Raw genomic sequence first — 17112 nt, 5'->3', positions numbered from 1 at the left:
GCTACATGCAGCAGGTCTGGTACCACAGTGCTGGCCATGTGCAGCAGGTCTCAGTGCCACAATGGTGCCGTGCTGTTGGCTGCATTTTCTCAGTGGCCTATAATGGTAGAAACGTTTGTGCCAGACACCAACAGGTCTGTGAAGGTGATTTCTTGGTGTGTAAATACTCACTTCGGTATCAGGGATGCCATTTTATCTACCCTCTTTAAGGAACTAACGCTCTTTATGATCTGCTGTGGTGGTCTGTGAACCACAGCTTTCTTCAAGCATTTCCTTTCCCACCCATGTGCCCTGTGCTTCCAGTTTGAACAGGGGTTTTTTCTTTTTTCATAGTTCCTTTCATTGTGTTGAGTGGAAATGGGGCTGAGCAGAAGCTATGGTTGGCACTGAGGAGATCGTGGACTGACTAGCTGAGATTCTCTTTCCATTTTTATGTAGAAAATAGAACAGATGAGGAGACAGCCATGGCCAGCTAAAAGAGCAAAGACTCTAGAGCAGGCCGTTTGCCTAGCTGCCTTCCTTAGAGCAGTCAAGTGCATTTCCCCTGGTGGCCCCGTTGAGGAAAGTGCATGTCTTGAGCTCTGCTTCCCTGCATTGTCCATCCACAAGGTGTTCCGTACTCCAGTCCTTTAACAAGCAACTTCTTCGGTGCCCTCCTTCCTCCAGGAGAATGCCCACTTCAGCATCTCGGAGTCCTTGATTGCGGCCATCGAGCTGATGAAATGCAACATGATGAGCCAGTGTCTAGAAGAGGAGGAGGTAGAGGAAGAGGATAGTGACAGGGAGATCCAGGAACTGAAGCAGAAGATCCGCCTTCGGCGCCAGCAGATCCGCACCAGAAACTTGCTCCCCGCGTACCAGGAGACTGAGCATGGAAGTGAGTGAGGCCCGGGAACATCTGGATGCCTGCCTCTTCACAGGGTGGCAAGCTCGGGCTGCGTTTGTGTGAGGTGTTGTGGCTAAGCCAAGGGCTCCACTGCTGTTTTGGTTTTGTTTCTTCTCCCCATGCTAGACTAGAAACACTGCTAAGAGCTCAGGTTTTCTCCTTCACAAACAGCATTCTTCCAAAATGGGACTCCAGGGTAGGCACTAAGGCCAGGGGTCACGGATGGACTCCTCCACAGGAGAATGGGCCAGCAGGAGTGCCAGCACCATTTCAGCGTCAGTCCCAGCCCTGGTTCTGTTCCCTCTCCTCAGTTCAAGTCTGGGCTCATTCCTGTGGCATTGAGAGGGGTGACAGTGATCTTTACTATCACAGGCTTCCGGGTCACGTCCAGCAGCTCCCAGTTCAGTTCACATGATTCCACACAGTTCTCAGACTCTGGCTCTGCTGATGATGTTGACGAGTTTGAAATCCAAGGTAAGCATTGCCAGTCTGTTACAAAGGAGCGCTTATTACTAACAGTCCTGTTAATGTGGAGTGTTCGGCTGAGTGACCCCCAAAGAGATCTTCGTTATTACCCACTCTGTACATTGTTAGTTATTGTAAGGGATGGCTGCTCTTGCTAGAATCAGAACCGCATTAAAAGTCATGCAGACTTGAAAGGAAGAAGGCGATTGGCTATAGAAGTCACCCTGATTTTTGGTCCTCGTGTGTTTATCTTTCTCTTGGGTCCTCACTCTCTTCCTCCTTCTAGCTCTTTGGGCTGAGCCAAACCACTTAATTAGAATGTGCCCCTGTGCTCCGTAACACAATTGAAATTGCTCCAAGATATATAAGAAGGAATTTTATAGTAATCATTAAGGGAGAAGCAAAAGAAAGGAGAAACAGATAGGTTTACAAAGCAGAGCTTTAATTTCTGTCTTAGCAGTCTTAAGGCAGAGCCCCAGCCCCTTGTCGGAAGCGTCAGTGCAGTGAGGAGAGGGGCTACCGTCTGATAAGGTGTTTGTTGTAAAGCAAGTAATGTTCCTTTTGCATCACTAGTCACCTCAGAGGGGGACCTCACAGCAGACCAATGAAACAGTCTCAAGTCCAAGCTGGTGAGTCAGGGAGTTTATTGATTTACTTACAGGCTGCATCACCAATAATAATAATAAAATCAGACCAGCATGAGTGACAGCCTCCCAAGAGCTGCTTAGCTGGAGTCCCGCCTTCAGCTCATCTCCCATCTGCTATGTGGTCTAGCACCTCCCAAGACACATGCAGCTGGCCCCAGCATTACTCGGAGGTGGGAGATGGGGGCGCAAGAGTGAACGGGTGGCTGAACTCTCAGTGAGGGTCTGATGATCTTCCATCCAGTTTGTGTGAAGGAAAGTCAGTAGATCCGATCTTGGGAGGGTCTCGGTGAGTCTAGCCTGGGATCAGCTGTCCTGCTTCCAACATGGCAGTGGCCACGTCTTGCTTGAGTGATGTGCTTCATGGTAGCCTTGTTCCTGCAAACCATAGATCTCTTCAGGACCCAACAAAGACAAACAGCTAGCAAGCAAATAAACAGAGTGATTCAGGTGAATAAACTCTTCGCCCTGGTAAACTAAGATGATTTCCCTGCAAAACTAAATTGTCTATATGCATTCCATTTTAACACTGTAAAATGATAATGAATAGATTTATTTTTTTAGTCTTCAGAGATCTCCTGAGTAACCAGAATGCTTTCTCACTCAGAAATTCAGATTTTACATAGCTTGTCCAGGCCTCTAAGGACTTTGCTATTTGTTCTTCCTAATATATTTGATTTCTACTCTTGACAATAATTGTAACTTAAAACTCCCCCCCTTAGTTTGTGGTTTTTTTCTAATCGTAGTTCAACAAAATGCACTTCTATTGGAAACTGTTGCTTCAGTTGTGGGCCCCAAGGGTACCTGTAATCGACTAAATTCCCTGTTGGTTCAGGACAGAAATCCTTAAAGGAGACACCATAGGACAGGATCTCAGTCTCTAGGTCCCTGCCATCCTTTGTGGTGAGGAACTGCTCGGAGACTGAGATGTTTGCCATCACCTCCAGCCTCTACACACGAACCTCCCGTAGAGCCCAGCTCCTTACTTCACAGTAAAAATGACCAGCTGTTCCTAACATTGCCCTTAGCTTCTTCTTAGGAGGTGCGTGAGGCTCGACTGGCTTGGGGAAGTAGCAGTTACTGTTTTCCAAGCCTGCCCATGCATGTGGGTTCCTAAAAGCTGCACAAAAGCCACAGCATGGTCCCAAGGACGTGTGCTATGGAATTGTCATGTCAGCAACTTCCTTTCTAAAGGGCCCCTCTTTGTAATTATTGTTACACAGATGGTAGTGAAGGCTCTAACCTGACTCACATGTCAAAGAGTGGACTCTCAGTGTCAATGGCCTCGATGTTCTCAGGTAGCCATGCTGGAAGTCGAATGTGCCTCGACATGCATGTATGTGAATGTTTGCACCAGCGTTTGCACATGTTTGATCTTGTACTTGTCAAGGTTATGAGAACTTCATGGGCTAGAGAACTAACTGGAAAACACTAGACAAGACAAGGCAGGAGAAATTCAGGTATTCAGATGCTATTTTACATATGACTCAAGCAGTCCTTGTTGTTTCCCCTCAGAGAGATAGTTTTAGATTAGGTAGTCATGGAAATTAGCTAGTCGTGTAACTGATGGAGTCAAAGTTTCGAAAGGAATCTTCAAGCCTAGAAAAGGAGTTCCATCTTGAATTTTTTGGTATTGGTGGTAGATAAGAGCATAAAATGTATTTCATACTGAGTAAAATTTAGCTTGAAGTTCCTCAGCTGATTTTGAAAGCTTACTAACTAGAAATTCACTGTGGAGATGGTTAATGGTTAATTTTAGTCTTTGATGCTTTACTTACTTGCAGTTTTTGTTTGGCTGCTCTTTTGTTTTTCATTTTTTTGTTTATAATTTTTTTTGGGGGGGGTTGGCTTTGGGATTTTTGAGACAGGGTTTCTCTGTATGACAGTCCTGGCTGTCCTGGAACTTGCTTTATAGACAACTGGCCTCGAATTCACAGAGATCCACCTGCCTCTGCTTCCCAAGTGCTGGGATTAAAGACATGTTTATTTGCGAGTTTTTTAATAATAAATGTTACATTAAGAATGAAACCGTTAAATTAAGAATTTAAGTTCAAGGGCTGGAGAGATGGCAGTAAGATCCTGTATTAGTTATGAACAGTTATGCACACCACCCCCAGCCTCAGTTGACCACTAATGCATGCTCTCTGCGGATTTGCCCTTTCTGGGTGTTTCATATAAATGGAGCATACAGTATATGATTTATGATCTCTCATCCCTGCTTCTTTCTCCCTATTTATTTTGGATGTGGTGTCTGACAAATTGGCTTGGTATCTGGTGCCTGACAAATTGATTCCATAGACTTCTGGTTCTGGATAGTGTTTGCACTTTGGGGTTTAAGATTCTGTTCTTCTTGTCCCCGCCCCTTCCATTCTCTTGTGCTGTAGCCTCATCCTTTCTTCCCTCTGTAGATTCTTCTCACCTTTAAGCACTCTGCATATATGCACCTTTCGGGTCCAGGTAGGAGACAGAAAATAGCAGGGCGTTTGAATAGGGGACGTTGAATGGTAAGAGTTTTCAGCTGTAATAACAGTTGAATCATGGGAGAGAAACTCCTAAGGAGTGAAGAGAACACAGGAAGTGTGGATGCAGTGGCAGCCGCTCTCCCACGGGCTGCAATAGAGCAGCCCCAGGCTGTTTCCCCAGGTGAGATCCAGGTGGCAGAGGAGCTTCTGAAGTCACAGAGCTGCCTTGAGTCACATTGTGGATGCCGTCCATAGGGAGAGGCCATGCCAACAGCCTCCAGTGGAAAGCCTTGCTCAGAACTCGGGCAGGACTACCAAAGAGCCTGTGGGAAAGGCTGGCACTTAAACACCGCCCTCCAAAACATGCTGTGGGAAACCGTGTGTGAGAGGAAGCAGTAAGTGCGCCGCTGTGGCTCTGCTGCCGGCACACTTCCCTGGGCAGTATCAGTGTGCTGAGTTGTCAGTCTAGGTTGGAGCACAGCCAGCCGGAACAGGACAAGCTCCTTTCTCCCCAGCATCCTCCCAGTGCCCTCCAGTGATGCTTTATTTATGCCAGTTGACCAGGAGACTTGTTGGAAGCACAGCAGATTTGGGCTCAAAGGTAATAAATTGAAACCTAATATAATATATGAAGAAGGGTATTCGTGAACTATATTTTCTGATAAGTAAAATCTGCATGGAGTTTGTGCTGGCTGTTTTTAATGTCAACTTGACAAAAGCTGGAGTTATCCGAAAAGAGGGAATCTCAGTTGAGAAAACACTTCATAAGGTCTGGCTGTAGGCCATTTTCTTAATGATTGACAGGGGAGGACCCAGCCCATTGTGGTTGGTGCCATCCCTGGGCTAGTGGCCCTAGGTTCTATAAGAAAGCAGGCTGAGCAAGCCAGTAAGCGGCACCCCTCCATGGCCTCTGCATCAGCTCCTGCCTCCAGGTTCCTGCTCTGCTTGAGTTCATATCCTGACTTCTTTTGAAGATGAACAGTGATATGGAAATGTCAGCCAAACAAACCCTGTCCTCCCCAAGTCGCTTTTCTCATGGTGTTCCATGACAGCAATAGTACAGTAACTCTAACTGGGAAAAGATCAAGGTAACCAATTGCTCCTCCTCCTACTCTTTTAAAATCCGTTTTAACAATAATGTAGTTCTCTACTTTACAGTCTTCCTCTTTGAGTTAATGGTCACAGAAAGTGCACTGGCATTGGATCCCCAGCTGTGCTGGAGATTGTTTTATCTGCTAATGGAAAGTGAGTGGAAACCATTGTCAGTACAGCTAGGAAATCCCTAAGCTAACTCCCTAAGTTTCACTTGCTTTGTTTAAAAATGTGTAGATTTTGCTAAAACCAGAAGTGTAGCCGGTTCTTCATGATCAGTCCAGCCACCTAGTAGGGCACCTTCCCCTCATGTGACATCGTTTTCTTGTCTGTTTTTAACGTTTTAGTTTGCTCTGGGTGTGAGGGCAACCATGTGGGTCCTGGGGCTTGAACTCAAGTCCTCATGGCTGGCAGCAGGCACCTTTACCTCCAGAGCCATTTTGCCAACCCCTGTGTTTATATTTTATAACTTTCCTCCATCAATAATAATTACTTTATCTATGGAAAGCCTCAAAAGCACTTCAGATAAATTCTCTTGGAAAAATATATTTGTTTTAAATATATTTGTTTTTGTTCAAAAGATTAAGAAGACATTTTATAGTTATGCTAAACTCCACTAGGAAGGTACAGGCTGCTTTCTGTTCTCTACAGAATGCTTTCCTTAGCTATTTTTGAGCTTGGTGTGGTTATATCACTGTGTTCAACCAGTGGTCCATCCATGTCAACTTAGTCATCTGCCTGAACTAACTAGGGTCAGCAGGACACCCCGCAGGCACAGTAAAGTGAAGATGTTTGATCGGTGTAGGGTGCCATATCCAGTTTGATATCAGCACTGCCTCAACCCTCTGCGCTGGGGTAGGTTCTCCACGCTCTTGCAGTATTTATGATCGGCTAAAAAGCACCTGCCACGTAACCTCCTCTGACCTTTTATGTATCTGATGGAAAAGAATAATAAGCAAGGTAATCCAGCTGATTATAGGTTCTAAACAAAAGAGAATAAAGATTAAAAAAGACTTCCTTATTTGAATATGAAATGCTCTGCTTAACTATAAAGTTACATTCTGAGAAATGTATCCCTAGGTGATTTTGTGTGGCTATCATAGATCATAGAATTTACTTACACAGACTGAGGTGGCTACTGTGTCTGAGATCCTGTCACCTCAGGATAGGGTTTCAGGGGTCCACTGTCTTATACATTGACTACCACTGACAGAAATAATAATGGTTTCTGTAGCAACCGATATCAACAGTATGTAACACTTTCTTTTTTTTAAAAAAAAAATTATTTATTTTGTATACTATATTCTGTCTATGTGTGTGCCTGCAGGCCAGAAGGGGGCACCAGACCTCATTACAGGTGGTTGTGAGCCACCATGTGGTTGCTGGGTATTGAACTCAGGACCTTTGGAAGAGCAGGCAGTGCTCTTAACCGCTGAGCCATCTCGCCAGCCCTGTAACACTTTCTTTTATAGCCTGGCCCTACGGTATCAAAATTGGTTAGTTCCTTATTCAAGGATGTCTGTCGAGGATTTTCTTTCATTTTTCCCTATCCCAAGCAGGATGAAATTTGCAAAAACTTGAATTGCTTTTAGTCAGTTAATCATTCTGGAACTACTCTGAAAACCCTTTCTATGGAGAACATCCTGACTGCTGTTTGACAAGTGTAGTGAGGAGGAGTGGCGGGCTGTGTTCCTGGTGCCCGGCCGCCTGCATGGCTAGCTTATGCCCCGAAATAATTACACGGAAACTGTATTTTTTTAAACATTGCTTGTCCCATTAGTTTTAGCCTCTTATTGGCTAATTCACATCTTTGATTAACACATTTCTAATAATCTGTGTAGCCCACGAGGTGGCTTACCAGGGAAGATCTTAACCTGCATCTGTGTTGGGTGGGAGAATCATGGCGACTGTCTGACTCTGCTTTCTTTCTCCCAGCATTTTGTTCTCTTTTCTCCGCCTACCTAATTTTCTGTCCTATCAAAGGGCCAAGTCAGTCTCTTTATTTAACCAATGAAATTAACACAAAACAGAAGACTCTCTCCCATCAGACAAGACAAGATTCATGTTCAGCCCTAGCAGGATTTATGACCCCCAAGTCAATGGTGTAAACCAAACAGTTGTGTAAAGGTCTGGCTGCTGTTGCCCAGACATTTTCCCCCTCTTCCCCATCAATACTGGTGGCAGTAGACTAGACAGCTGACATGCTTTTTGGATCTGTATGATTTGGGTGACTGAAGTTCAAACAGAAAATATGACAGAAATGAGCACCTTTTTGTCAAATAAAATGGTCTTTTTGCAGTTACAAGGGGGAAAAAAGGGCCGATGTCTTGTTTTTGTATGCTTTTAAAGCAAATGAGCTGGGATGTAGCTCAGTGTCAGAGTGCTTGCCTGTCATGTCGGGCCCTGGGTTTGCTCTCCAGCACTGCCCCAAACAAGTAGCACATCAAAGCTGCATGAAGCTTTGAAGCCATTGTTTGTGAACAGTATTATTCTAATTAGACTTGTATCCAGAAATAAGTATTAAATGTTGTAAAGCTCAGTGAATTAGACATAATCTCATTTCCTCACAGAGATGTTTTGTAATCTGGTTGTACAAACAAAAGAATCTATGCGCAGTTAAAGCATAAGGCACAATTGAGCTAGCCGTGGCCAAGTGCAGAGTGACATCATGTAAGCCTAGCGCTCTGCCGAGGGGCTCAGACACAGTACTAGTCATTGTCTGGATTAATTAAGGAGAAAAGGTCCTCTCGCTGCCCGTCAAAGAAAGCAAGAAATGAGACTATCAAGATGGCCTTTTTATGACTTGGTTAGGGCCTGACGTGTCCTAGAATAAGACTTCTATAGGATTTGGGCCAGTGGGGTCTCTGGGGGCTCGGGTCTGTCTTTAGAACTTTGCTCATTTTTTTGTAATTACACATGAGATTACTATATAATGATCATGTTGACATGTGTGACAGGTCCTGTGGAAAGTTGGTTACCAGGCTTCTCCAGGGAGTCTCGAGCCATGGAGAAGTTCTTTTCCTCCCTGAGCCACCAGACAGGAGTAAAATCTTTCCATGAAGCTTTATTCTAAACATAGAGAAAGCATCTAACATCAGGGGTAATGGTGAGCAGTGAGACACAGACATTTAATAGGTAACCTTGATGATCCAAATCTTGTGTTGGTTGATAATTATTTTGTTAAAAAAAAAAAAAAAAGATAGAGCCCTTATTTTAGGTGCTTTCAACACATGATCCTCCTGCCTCAGCCTCTCCAGTTCTGGAATTATAAGCACAAGCTACCTACCACACCACTTTTGGGAGGATATCATTTAAGAGAGCTTGAGATTCACTCAAGAGGGAGATTTAATCATCATTGTATTTGTGTCTGTAGTGTGTCCCCATGTGCCTGTAGTGAGTGTGCCCCCATGTGCCTGCAGATCTCTCTCTCTTTCGCTCACTGTTTACACCAAACCCAAGTTTGTTCCCCCCCCACACACATAACCACTTTGACCTTCTCAGTGCTCTGCATGACGTCACTAATTCAGCCTGGTTGTGATGTAGATGGAGATGGACTCTGAGTAGTGCATAGAGCCTCACTGTTCCATGTGCTGCATAGAATGTAGCTCCTAGCTGCCACCTTAGTGCTTAGCTGCAGCACCCTGTGACGGTTCCCTTAGCTTCTCTTCCTCTCCCAGTTCCTGCTCCTCTGATCTCTGTTTTCCATGCAGATGCTGACATCAGGCGGAGTGCAGTCTCCAATGGCAAATCATCCATCTCCCAGAACTTGTGAGTATTTCTTTATTTTAATAACCTTTGGGATGCATGGAGAAACAAAGCCAGAACATGGCCCGTGGTTAAGAAAGGGCACAGAGAAAGCCATCCCATTTCACCAACAGGCAAGGTTCAAGTGATGGCCCTGCCAGATGGTGGCAATTCAAGGGGAGAAAGACCTCATCTCTGAGAGGCGCAATAGCAGTTTTACTGATTTATTTTATGAACAAGCATACTTTTCATTTTGCAATTAAAGAAATTGAACTTTAGGAAAGGAAAATACAGAACTCTTAACTGCAGTACCACTCAATGGTGGTAGGTGAGATAGGGACTTGTATATAGACTCAGGATGATTAAGAACAACCGTATTCATTCCACAGTGCACGTGTGTCTGGCACTGAGTAAAGAAACTGAACAGTCCGGGTGCAGCAAGTGTTCCCTCAGCTGTAAAGTTCAGGCACATGGTCCCGACAGGAAACCGATCTTCCTGACTTGGTGACTCAGTTCTCCTTGGTTCTCTCCTTCCCAGCTCCCATTGCTTCCTGCACTCCACATCTGCTGAGGCAGTGGCCATGGGGCTTCTGAAGCAGTTCGAGGGCATGCAGCTTCCAGCTGCCTCCGAGCTGGAGTGGCTAGTTCCAGAGCACGATGCCCCACAGAAGGTAGGCTCTTCCCACTCTCCCCTGCCCAGGAGCCTATGAACCTTCAGGTCCTGTTTTCCTCTCTCACGCGGCCCTAGTCGAGAACGAGCCTGTGCATCTGTCCTTGTTCCTGGGCAGCATTTGTTAAAGCGCAGAGTGAGTGAATGAGAGAGTGCTTGCCGGCCTGGGTTTCCCTAGCAGTTTCCCCTTCCGCAGAAGAAAATCTCTTGTTTTGTGGCTAACTTTAAGGCATGATGTGAAAGTGAATTGTTCAAACCCTGCAGCTGAACCTCTTAGGGCATGAGGCACACTAGCATAGGCCCTGGGAAGAGGCGGGGTAGCATTGGCGATGGGTGCCAGCACCCAGGATGATGTTTCTGTTTGCTTCTTGGAACTCAAGGTCCTTGTTTCTAGGAGCCTAGTACCTACTAGATTATTTTGAAAGCAGGGTTCCTTGAAGATCAGCCTGTAGTGATTCTGAAATTTGCTTCGTGGTTTCTGCTTCTGTCGTGGACGGAGGGACCCAGCATCTGTGCCCTCTGAATTGTCCAGCCAGCTCACCCGCACTTTCGTCCTGCAGCTCCTGCCCATTCCCGACTCACTGCCCATCTCACCGGATGACGGGCAGCATGCGGACATCTACAAGCTGCGTATCCGTGTCCGTGGCAACCTGGAGTGGGCTCCACCTCGGCCTCAGATCATCTTTAATGTTCATCCAGCTCCAACGTGAGTAGAGTTATGGTCTTGCCTCTCGGTTCTGCCTTTGGTTGTACTTTCCACACAGTTCTGTGTATTTAAAAGCATAGAAAGGGGATTCTGTTTTGTTCTTTTCTGTTTTGTTTTGTTCTTTTAGTCCTTTAATTCTTTCCCATGCCTAACTGGACACCACCCCAGTCTTTTAAATCAGCATTTCCAAACTGTCTCCCAGTAGTTGATGGACTTACTAGGCTTTCTCCTCTTTTTAAGATAAATGCTTTCCTTCCCCATTGTTCTTTCCAGGTCATTATTCCTTACGCCTTGCATTTACACAGAAACGTGGTTCCTGTTGAGGATAATCACTTGATCACTGCCGTGGTCCACCGCTATAACTCCTGACCTCATAGACCTCCCCGTAGATGGAGTTTTGTCCAACTCTAACAGGAAGCTGGGGAATTTTCGGCTCTCCATCTTCCAATCCCCTCTCCTTCCCTTTCTGTAGGAGGAAGATCGCTGTAGCCAAGCAGAATTACCGCTGTGCAGGCTGTGGCATCCGGACTGACCCCGGTAAAGCTCTGTCCTTACCTAGAGGAGGTGATAGAGCAGATATGGGGAGAAGGAAAGAAGGGCCTGAGCAGGAGGGGGGCTGAGGCAGGGGTTGGCAGTTGTGGGGAACTAGCTGGGGGAGCAGTACACCAGCAGAACCACTTCCTGGAGAAACCGACTCATTATAGCGAGGTTCTCAGAGACTGAGTCTCAACACTTCTGGCAGGTTTGGATTCTTTGGTGGCCTCCAGGATAGGATGCAACAGCCATGGACCTCATTATGCAGGGGGTTTTCCCCAGTTTTAGAAAATTCACACAAAAGCTGCTAGAAGCCGCTTTGCCCTCCCTGCCTGCCATTTGAAGAGCTGCCAGCTTCTGGGTGCAGAAGCATCTAGCCTTTGGCATTCTGGCTTTCCTAGATTATATCAAGCGGCTGCGGTACTGTGAGTACCTGGGCAAGTACTTCTGTCAGTGCTGCCACGAGAACGCCCAGATGGTCGTCCCCAGCCGGATCCTGCGCAAATGGGACTTCAGCAAATACTACATCAGCAACTTTTCCAAGGACCTGCTCATCAAGATCTGGAATGATCCTCTCTTCAATGTGCAGGACATCAATAGCGCCCTCTACAGGAAGGTCAAGCTGCTCAATCAAGTCCGGGTAAGATGCCTGCACAGGCCACCTCACAGATCCCTGCTCCTCCTCTCCTAGCTCTGTCTGTGCTGGTGCAACCCCCTTAGGTCACCACCCGTCACCATTCGGTCTGATTTCCCTGGCTGGGCCTGGAGCCTGCACTAATACCCATAGTACTAGCAAACCCTCTACCACCGAGCTGCCCGTCTACAGTCCCGGGGACTCATCTTGCCAGAGTCTTAAACCTCCCAGCAGCTCTGAGGCTGTAGATAGCACTTGAAAGCAAAAACAGTTCCTACACTCCCCGAGCACAGGAGTGGGAGTTTGGATCCCAGAGTCCCAGCAGCTGCCAGTGTGTCTGAATGAGCACACTGACCTGGCAGAAGGGCCTTCCCTGGCCAGAGATCACTTGAGTGAGTTGTTGAAGTTGAAGCTGTTGACTGAGAGGTGTGAGGGCCCTCCAAACCCTGGCTGCTCCATGCAGAACGTGAAGGCACCTCCCGGCCCTTCTAACAGCCCCTTCTCTCTCCTTCTCAACCCAATGACTTGTCTTTAGCTGCTGCGGGTTCAGCTGTACCACATGAAGAACATGTTTAAGACCTGCCGGCTGGCCAAAGAGTAAGTGTCGTGGAGGCCAGAGTCCTCTGGTGTCCTGTCTCTGAGAGGAGCATGTCCTAGCAGGAAGGGTTTGCAGAAATGCCTGAAATAGTAAATGGGAAGCCGTGGCGGTAATTAGATCTGTGTCCTCTGGGAGAAGGACCATCTGTCCAGGGCCAGATGCCACTTCCCAAGCTCACTCTACAGGGTTGAGAAATAAAATGCTTCTGTCCTCCAGGGAATGGTATGAGGAAGCTGGGGTGGCCTAGGGTGTCACCAGCCCCATGAGCTTCTCCCCTGCCGAGTGAGGACTTTTGTACTGTCGTGTGCCACATGAAAGGATTACTCCCAAGCTCTCCTACATCCTCTCATTTCCTGTAGGCTTTTGGATTCCTTTGACGTGGTTCCCGGCCACCTGACAGAGGATCTCCACCTGTACTCACTGAATGACCTGTCTGCGACCAAGAAGGGGGAACTGGGGCCCCGGCTGGCTGAGCTCACCAGAGCAGGAGTTGCACACGTAGAGAGATGTATGGTGAGGAGCCGTGTTCTACCATGCAGCTGAGCCCTTGCATGGGGCTTAGTGGTGGGCCAGGGTCTTGACATTTAGCTCCAGAAACTTGATGTGGCCAGTTGACACTGGAAGAAACCAGAGAGCTTGCTGCTGGCCTAGTGAGTGAGTGGCAGGATCTTCTGAAGGACCTGGGGTTAGAGGAAGTAGTTCTGGGGCACTGAAGCAGGAGGGCTGTGAGTTCAAAGTCAGCCTGGGCCGCATAGCAAGATCCCATCTCAAGGAAAACAATACAGAAAGAGCTAGGACAGAGTCTATGCTGGTGTTGCCCGAGCGAGACTGGGCAGCGCTCAGTGAAGGATCCCACGCTCGTGGAGGACTCTGGCCAGAATCTAGACCTGTTCTCAGTCACAGCTCAAAACAGTCTGTTCTCTGTGTAAAGCCTCAGTGTTGTTCTTTCTGAGATGAAGGTAATACTTAGATGAGACCTAATTCTTCCCTCTTGAGCTTCTGTGGTTTAATGAAGCAGCCTATTTGATGGCCTTTTTGCAAATTCTGTTTACAAATGTAAGTTATTACCATTCATGATAAGATCAACAAAGCTAGAAAGTCAGAATGATGCTTTTAGATCTACCCATCTCCGCCGCCCAGTCTGTGGTCCTGTGGGGGTGTGGGGGTGTGGGGGAGGGCAGAAAGGTGAGTAGACTGCCCTGTAACCTGACTAGAGGCTATTATTTTGGGGAAACACTCTTGCTCTTACCTTAAGTTTTGTGTGATGGTACCCAGCCCTGATCTGGCTCTCATAGTCACAGGTCCAGCCCCAGGCTCTACCCTTCCCCTCACCAAGGCCTCCTTTCTGGGCCAGTCCCTCACCTTGTTACCGTTACTCTCCTCCATAGCTGTGCCAAGCCAAAGGCTTCATCTGTGAGTTCTGCCAGAATGAGGATGATGTCATCTTTCCTTTTGAGCTCCAGAAGTGCAGGACCTGTGAAGGTGAGGACGATGCTAGCTAGCATTGAGACGAGCAAGGCTGGACACAAAGTGATGTGTTCCCTGCGTGTCCTCTGTTAGCAGGAGGATGGTAGGAGTCACCCCACACACTGCCACCCCCAGAGCACGAGCTATGGGAGAAGTGGCTGAGGGGCTGGCTTGTTTCCAACCTGGGAGAATACAAATTATTTTCTTCTCTTTCTCTTTCCACCCTAATAGAGTGTAAAGCGTGTTACCACAAAGCTTGCTTCAAGTCTGGAAGCTGCCCCCGGTGTGAGCGGCTGCAGGCCCGGCGGGAGTTGCTAGCCAAGCAGAGCCTGGAGTCCTACCTGTCTGACTATGAGGAGGAACCCACAGAAGCCTTGGCTCTAGAGGCCACTGTCCTGGAGACCACTTGAGGAATGCACCTGACCCTTTGTCTGAGGGGCTGCCTAGGGTCAAACGATATAGAACTGAGCCATGCCTCCAAGAAAGGTGGTGAGGCCTTTAAAAAATATATTGTCATTTTTTTATGACTTGTCTGCTGTCCAGGTGTAGGGCACCTTTATTGGTTGGTGGGTCCAGTCTGTGGTGACAGATATCTGTGAGCACTGGGCATTTCCGTCAGAACTGCCCCTTGGAGTGCCTCTTGTCAGGGGAATGGACAGCAAGACCCAGTTCTTCTGACATGCTTGGCCTGTTCTACGAGGCCCAGATCTGGTTACAGCCGCAGCTCCAGGATCATTCCCACTCTGACTTAGCACCCTAGCTCCTGAGCCAGGCCCTTCTCAGCCGATGCTCTTCTCCTTGGCTGAAACAGGAGAATGGAGTTTCCCTGTCCCGGTCCTGAAAGAGAACAAGACTGTGCCCTGAGGCATGGGAGAGAATGGGCTACGTGGCGGGCATTCTGTCCGACTGACTTAGGCATTTGGGGGTCGGGTAAGAACATTATTGCCCCAGAATCCTTAGAGACCTCAAGGAGGCAAGCATGACTTCCCTGTTTCAGGTGTTCCAGGCACAGGTGTACACAAGCTGGCTTGTGTACTCTGCTGGGCTTGAAGCAAAGAGCAGAACTGAACCTTAGGCCAGGCCTGTTCGTAGCCAGCACCACACGCATAAGTGAGGCTGCAGTGGGTGCCTAAGGAGCCTTTATTGGGATACAGGTTAATGGGCGCCTCTTGGGTGTTCGGGCTGTCAGTAATCAGCTTGAGTGCAGGTGTGTTTCCAGCTCAGGCAAGGATAAAAACCCCACCCACCATCCTAATGTGGGTCCCTTACTGCTCTGTATGGTTCTAAGCAGAGGCATGACCCCACTGTACTCTCCGCCCCCTCCCCCCAGCAGAGCTGGGCCCTCCCTCTGGCTCATCTCTTGCCTTAGTTTCTTTTCTCACTTAGTAGCTTTAGAGAACTCGACAGTGTGTGAATGTTTCTGTTTGCTCAGAGTAACAGGAGCCTTTATGCCGTTTATGCACTTAACTCCTCGGTAATATATGTTGGACCATCTATTTCATGTTACTGAATTTAATACACTCCTCCCCCATCACTTAATGTGCTTTCCCTGGGGTTTTCTAGACTAGGCCAGACACATCTGTTGGGTGTTTGAACTGCCGCAGCATCTGACTTCTGTGAACACTGGCCAGGGTTGCATCTCAGAGCCCGGTGTTCTGGGAGCTGCTGTCCACAGTGCTTTTGTTCTAGAACTGACTTCTTCCGTGAACCTGTCTTCCTGTATTGGTTGCTAGTGAGATAACTGGCCCAGGCACTGGCCCAGGAACTCAAATAAATTTGCACATGGTTGGTAGAAGCTGACAGGTCCTGCGCTCAAGGGAACAAGGGGTCTCCCAGAGAGACAGAAGGGATGTTGACGTGACAGCCACACAGCTCTAGCAGAGCAAGAAGCACATGGCAGAACTGGGCCGTGGCACCGTTCCTCTGCCTCACATGGGAACTGACAGCAGCACTGGGCTGGGTGACTCGGACTGTTGGCTCAGTTGAGACAGAAAGCCGAGACTGTTTCGAAGGGCTGATCAGGAATCTCCCTTCCTTAAGGAGATTTAGGAATGATCCCTTCAAACTCAAGTGTCACCAAGTCAGCCCTCGGATTCAGACTCTGGCTCCAGTTCCAGTTTGTGGCTGACTTCCCGTTCAGCTGCTCACTTCAGGTCACCACTGCCGCCCAGGCTTCACATCCACACGGGTTCCAGCTGACCTCAGTGTCCCCACGTCCCCAGCCCGTTCCTCTGGATCACGTCTCTTAGTGCTCCTGATTCTGTGCTGTCGTTACCGTCCAAGTACACACGTTTATTTATTTGGGAGTGGGGGAGACGGGAGGCTACAAAAGCACTTTGTCACGTAGCTGTATGAGAGAGTCCCCACTGCGCGGATTCTGAACACACTGAAGAGCGAGGTGGGAGGGGAGCACCCTCTGTACAAAGGGAAGCATTTGCTCCTGAGCTGGAGACAAGCTCCGAGGCACTCGGTTGTGGAAGCCCAGCCTCTGCACTTGGGCTCTTACCAGCTTCCTCAACCAAACTAACAGAAAGGGAGCGAGAGTCGGAATAAAAACATCCGTTTGTGTACAGCTTGTGTTTTGAACTGGATTTTCACCTGCTGTAATGTGTGCACATCCTAACCATTCATGGTCATCTAATAAACTAAGGAAATTAAATCTTGCCTTTTATGTACCTGCTTTGACGACTGTGGAAGGGTATTGTGTATCTGCTGAAAGCAGCCATGTCTGAAAGCTACCACGTTACTTTGTTGTTAGTTGTTTCATTATTGCTATTGTTGGTTTTTAAAGACAGGGTCTCTCCATGTATCTCAGTCTGGCCCCAAACTTGAAATCCTCTTGCCTCTGCCTTCCTCGTGCTAGGATGACAGGTATACCCCACGGGACACTGCGCGTGATTCTTCAGATGTCTCCTTATGGTCTTCCACCACTGTCTAAAACCAAGGTTTATCTCTACAGACCTAACCATTACTGACTCAGATTTGAAAACAACTTGTCTTCGACTGGCTCTTGAGTCAGGTCCCGTGTCTGGCCAGTCAGGCATTATCTCCCCACCACCTGTCAATCAAGTGTGTCGCTTGTCCTTTTCTTTAAATGTATCTCATTCCATCTTCCCGACTCCCATACATGGACAAGTTCTCTCGGTTGTTCAGGCTCGTGTCAGTTACTTGTTCATTCACTCTCTCTCATCAGATACTCAGGTACCCACG

General features: G+C 47.7%; 1 protein-coding gene across 6 annotated transcripts in view; it reads left to right on the top strand.

Moving 5' to 3' along the window:
- Rubcn (RUN and cysteine rich domain containing beclin 1 interacting protein) overlaps nt 1–16561 on the top strand; it is a 61278-nt gene extending 44717 nt beyond the window's left edge. For 4 of the 6 annotated variants that reach the window (XM_013351542.2, XM_026785652.1, XM_013351534.2 and 1 more), the window contains 12 exons: nt 667–877; nt 1259–1360; nt 3219–3293; nt 9260–9317; nt 9832–9964; nt 10524–10669; nt 11142–11206; nt 11605–11843; nt 12373–12434; nt 12795–12948; nt 13824–13917; nt 14134–16561. In XM_013351542.2, the coding sequence (XP_013206996.1) occupies nt 667–877; nt 1259–1360; nt 3219–3293; nt 9260–9317; nt 9832–9964; nt 10524–10669; nt 11142–11206; nt 11605–11843; nt 12373–12434; nt 12795–12948; nt 13824–13917; nt 14134–14312 (1518 nt within the window). In that variant the 3' untranslated portion in view covers nt 14313–16561. The remainder of the gene's footprint in view (nt 1–666; nt 878–1258; nt 1361–3218; nt 3294–9259; nt 9318–9831; nt 9965–10523; nt 10670–11141; nt 11207–11604; nt 11844–12372; nt 12435–12794; nt 12949–13823; nt 13918–14133) is intronic. The other 2 variants (XM_013351549.2, XM_013351544.2) reach the window with 1 other exon arrangement.
- The last annotated feature ends 551 nt before the right edge of the window (nt 16562–17112 follow it).

This window comes from Microtus ochrogaster, chromosome 2, assembly GCF_000317375.1.
Source record: "Microtus ochrogaster isolate Prairie Vole_2 chromosome 2, MicOch1.0, whole genome shotgun sequence".
NCBI lineage: Eukaryota > Metazoa > Chordata > Mammalia > Rodentia > Cricetidae > Microtus > Microtus ochrogaster.
This window is presented reverse-complemented; position numbering and strand designations above follow the sequence as displayed.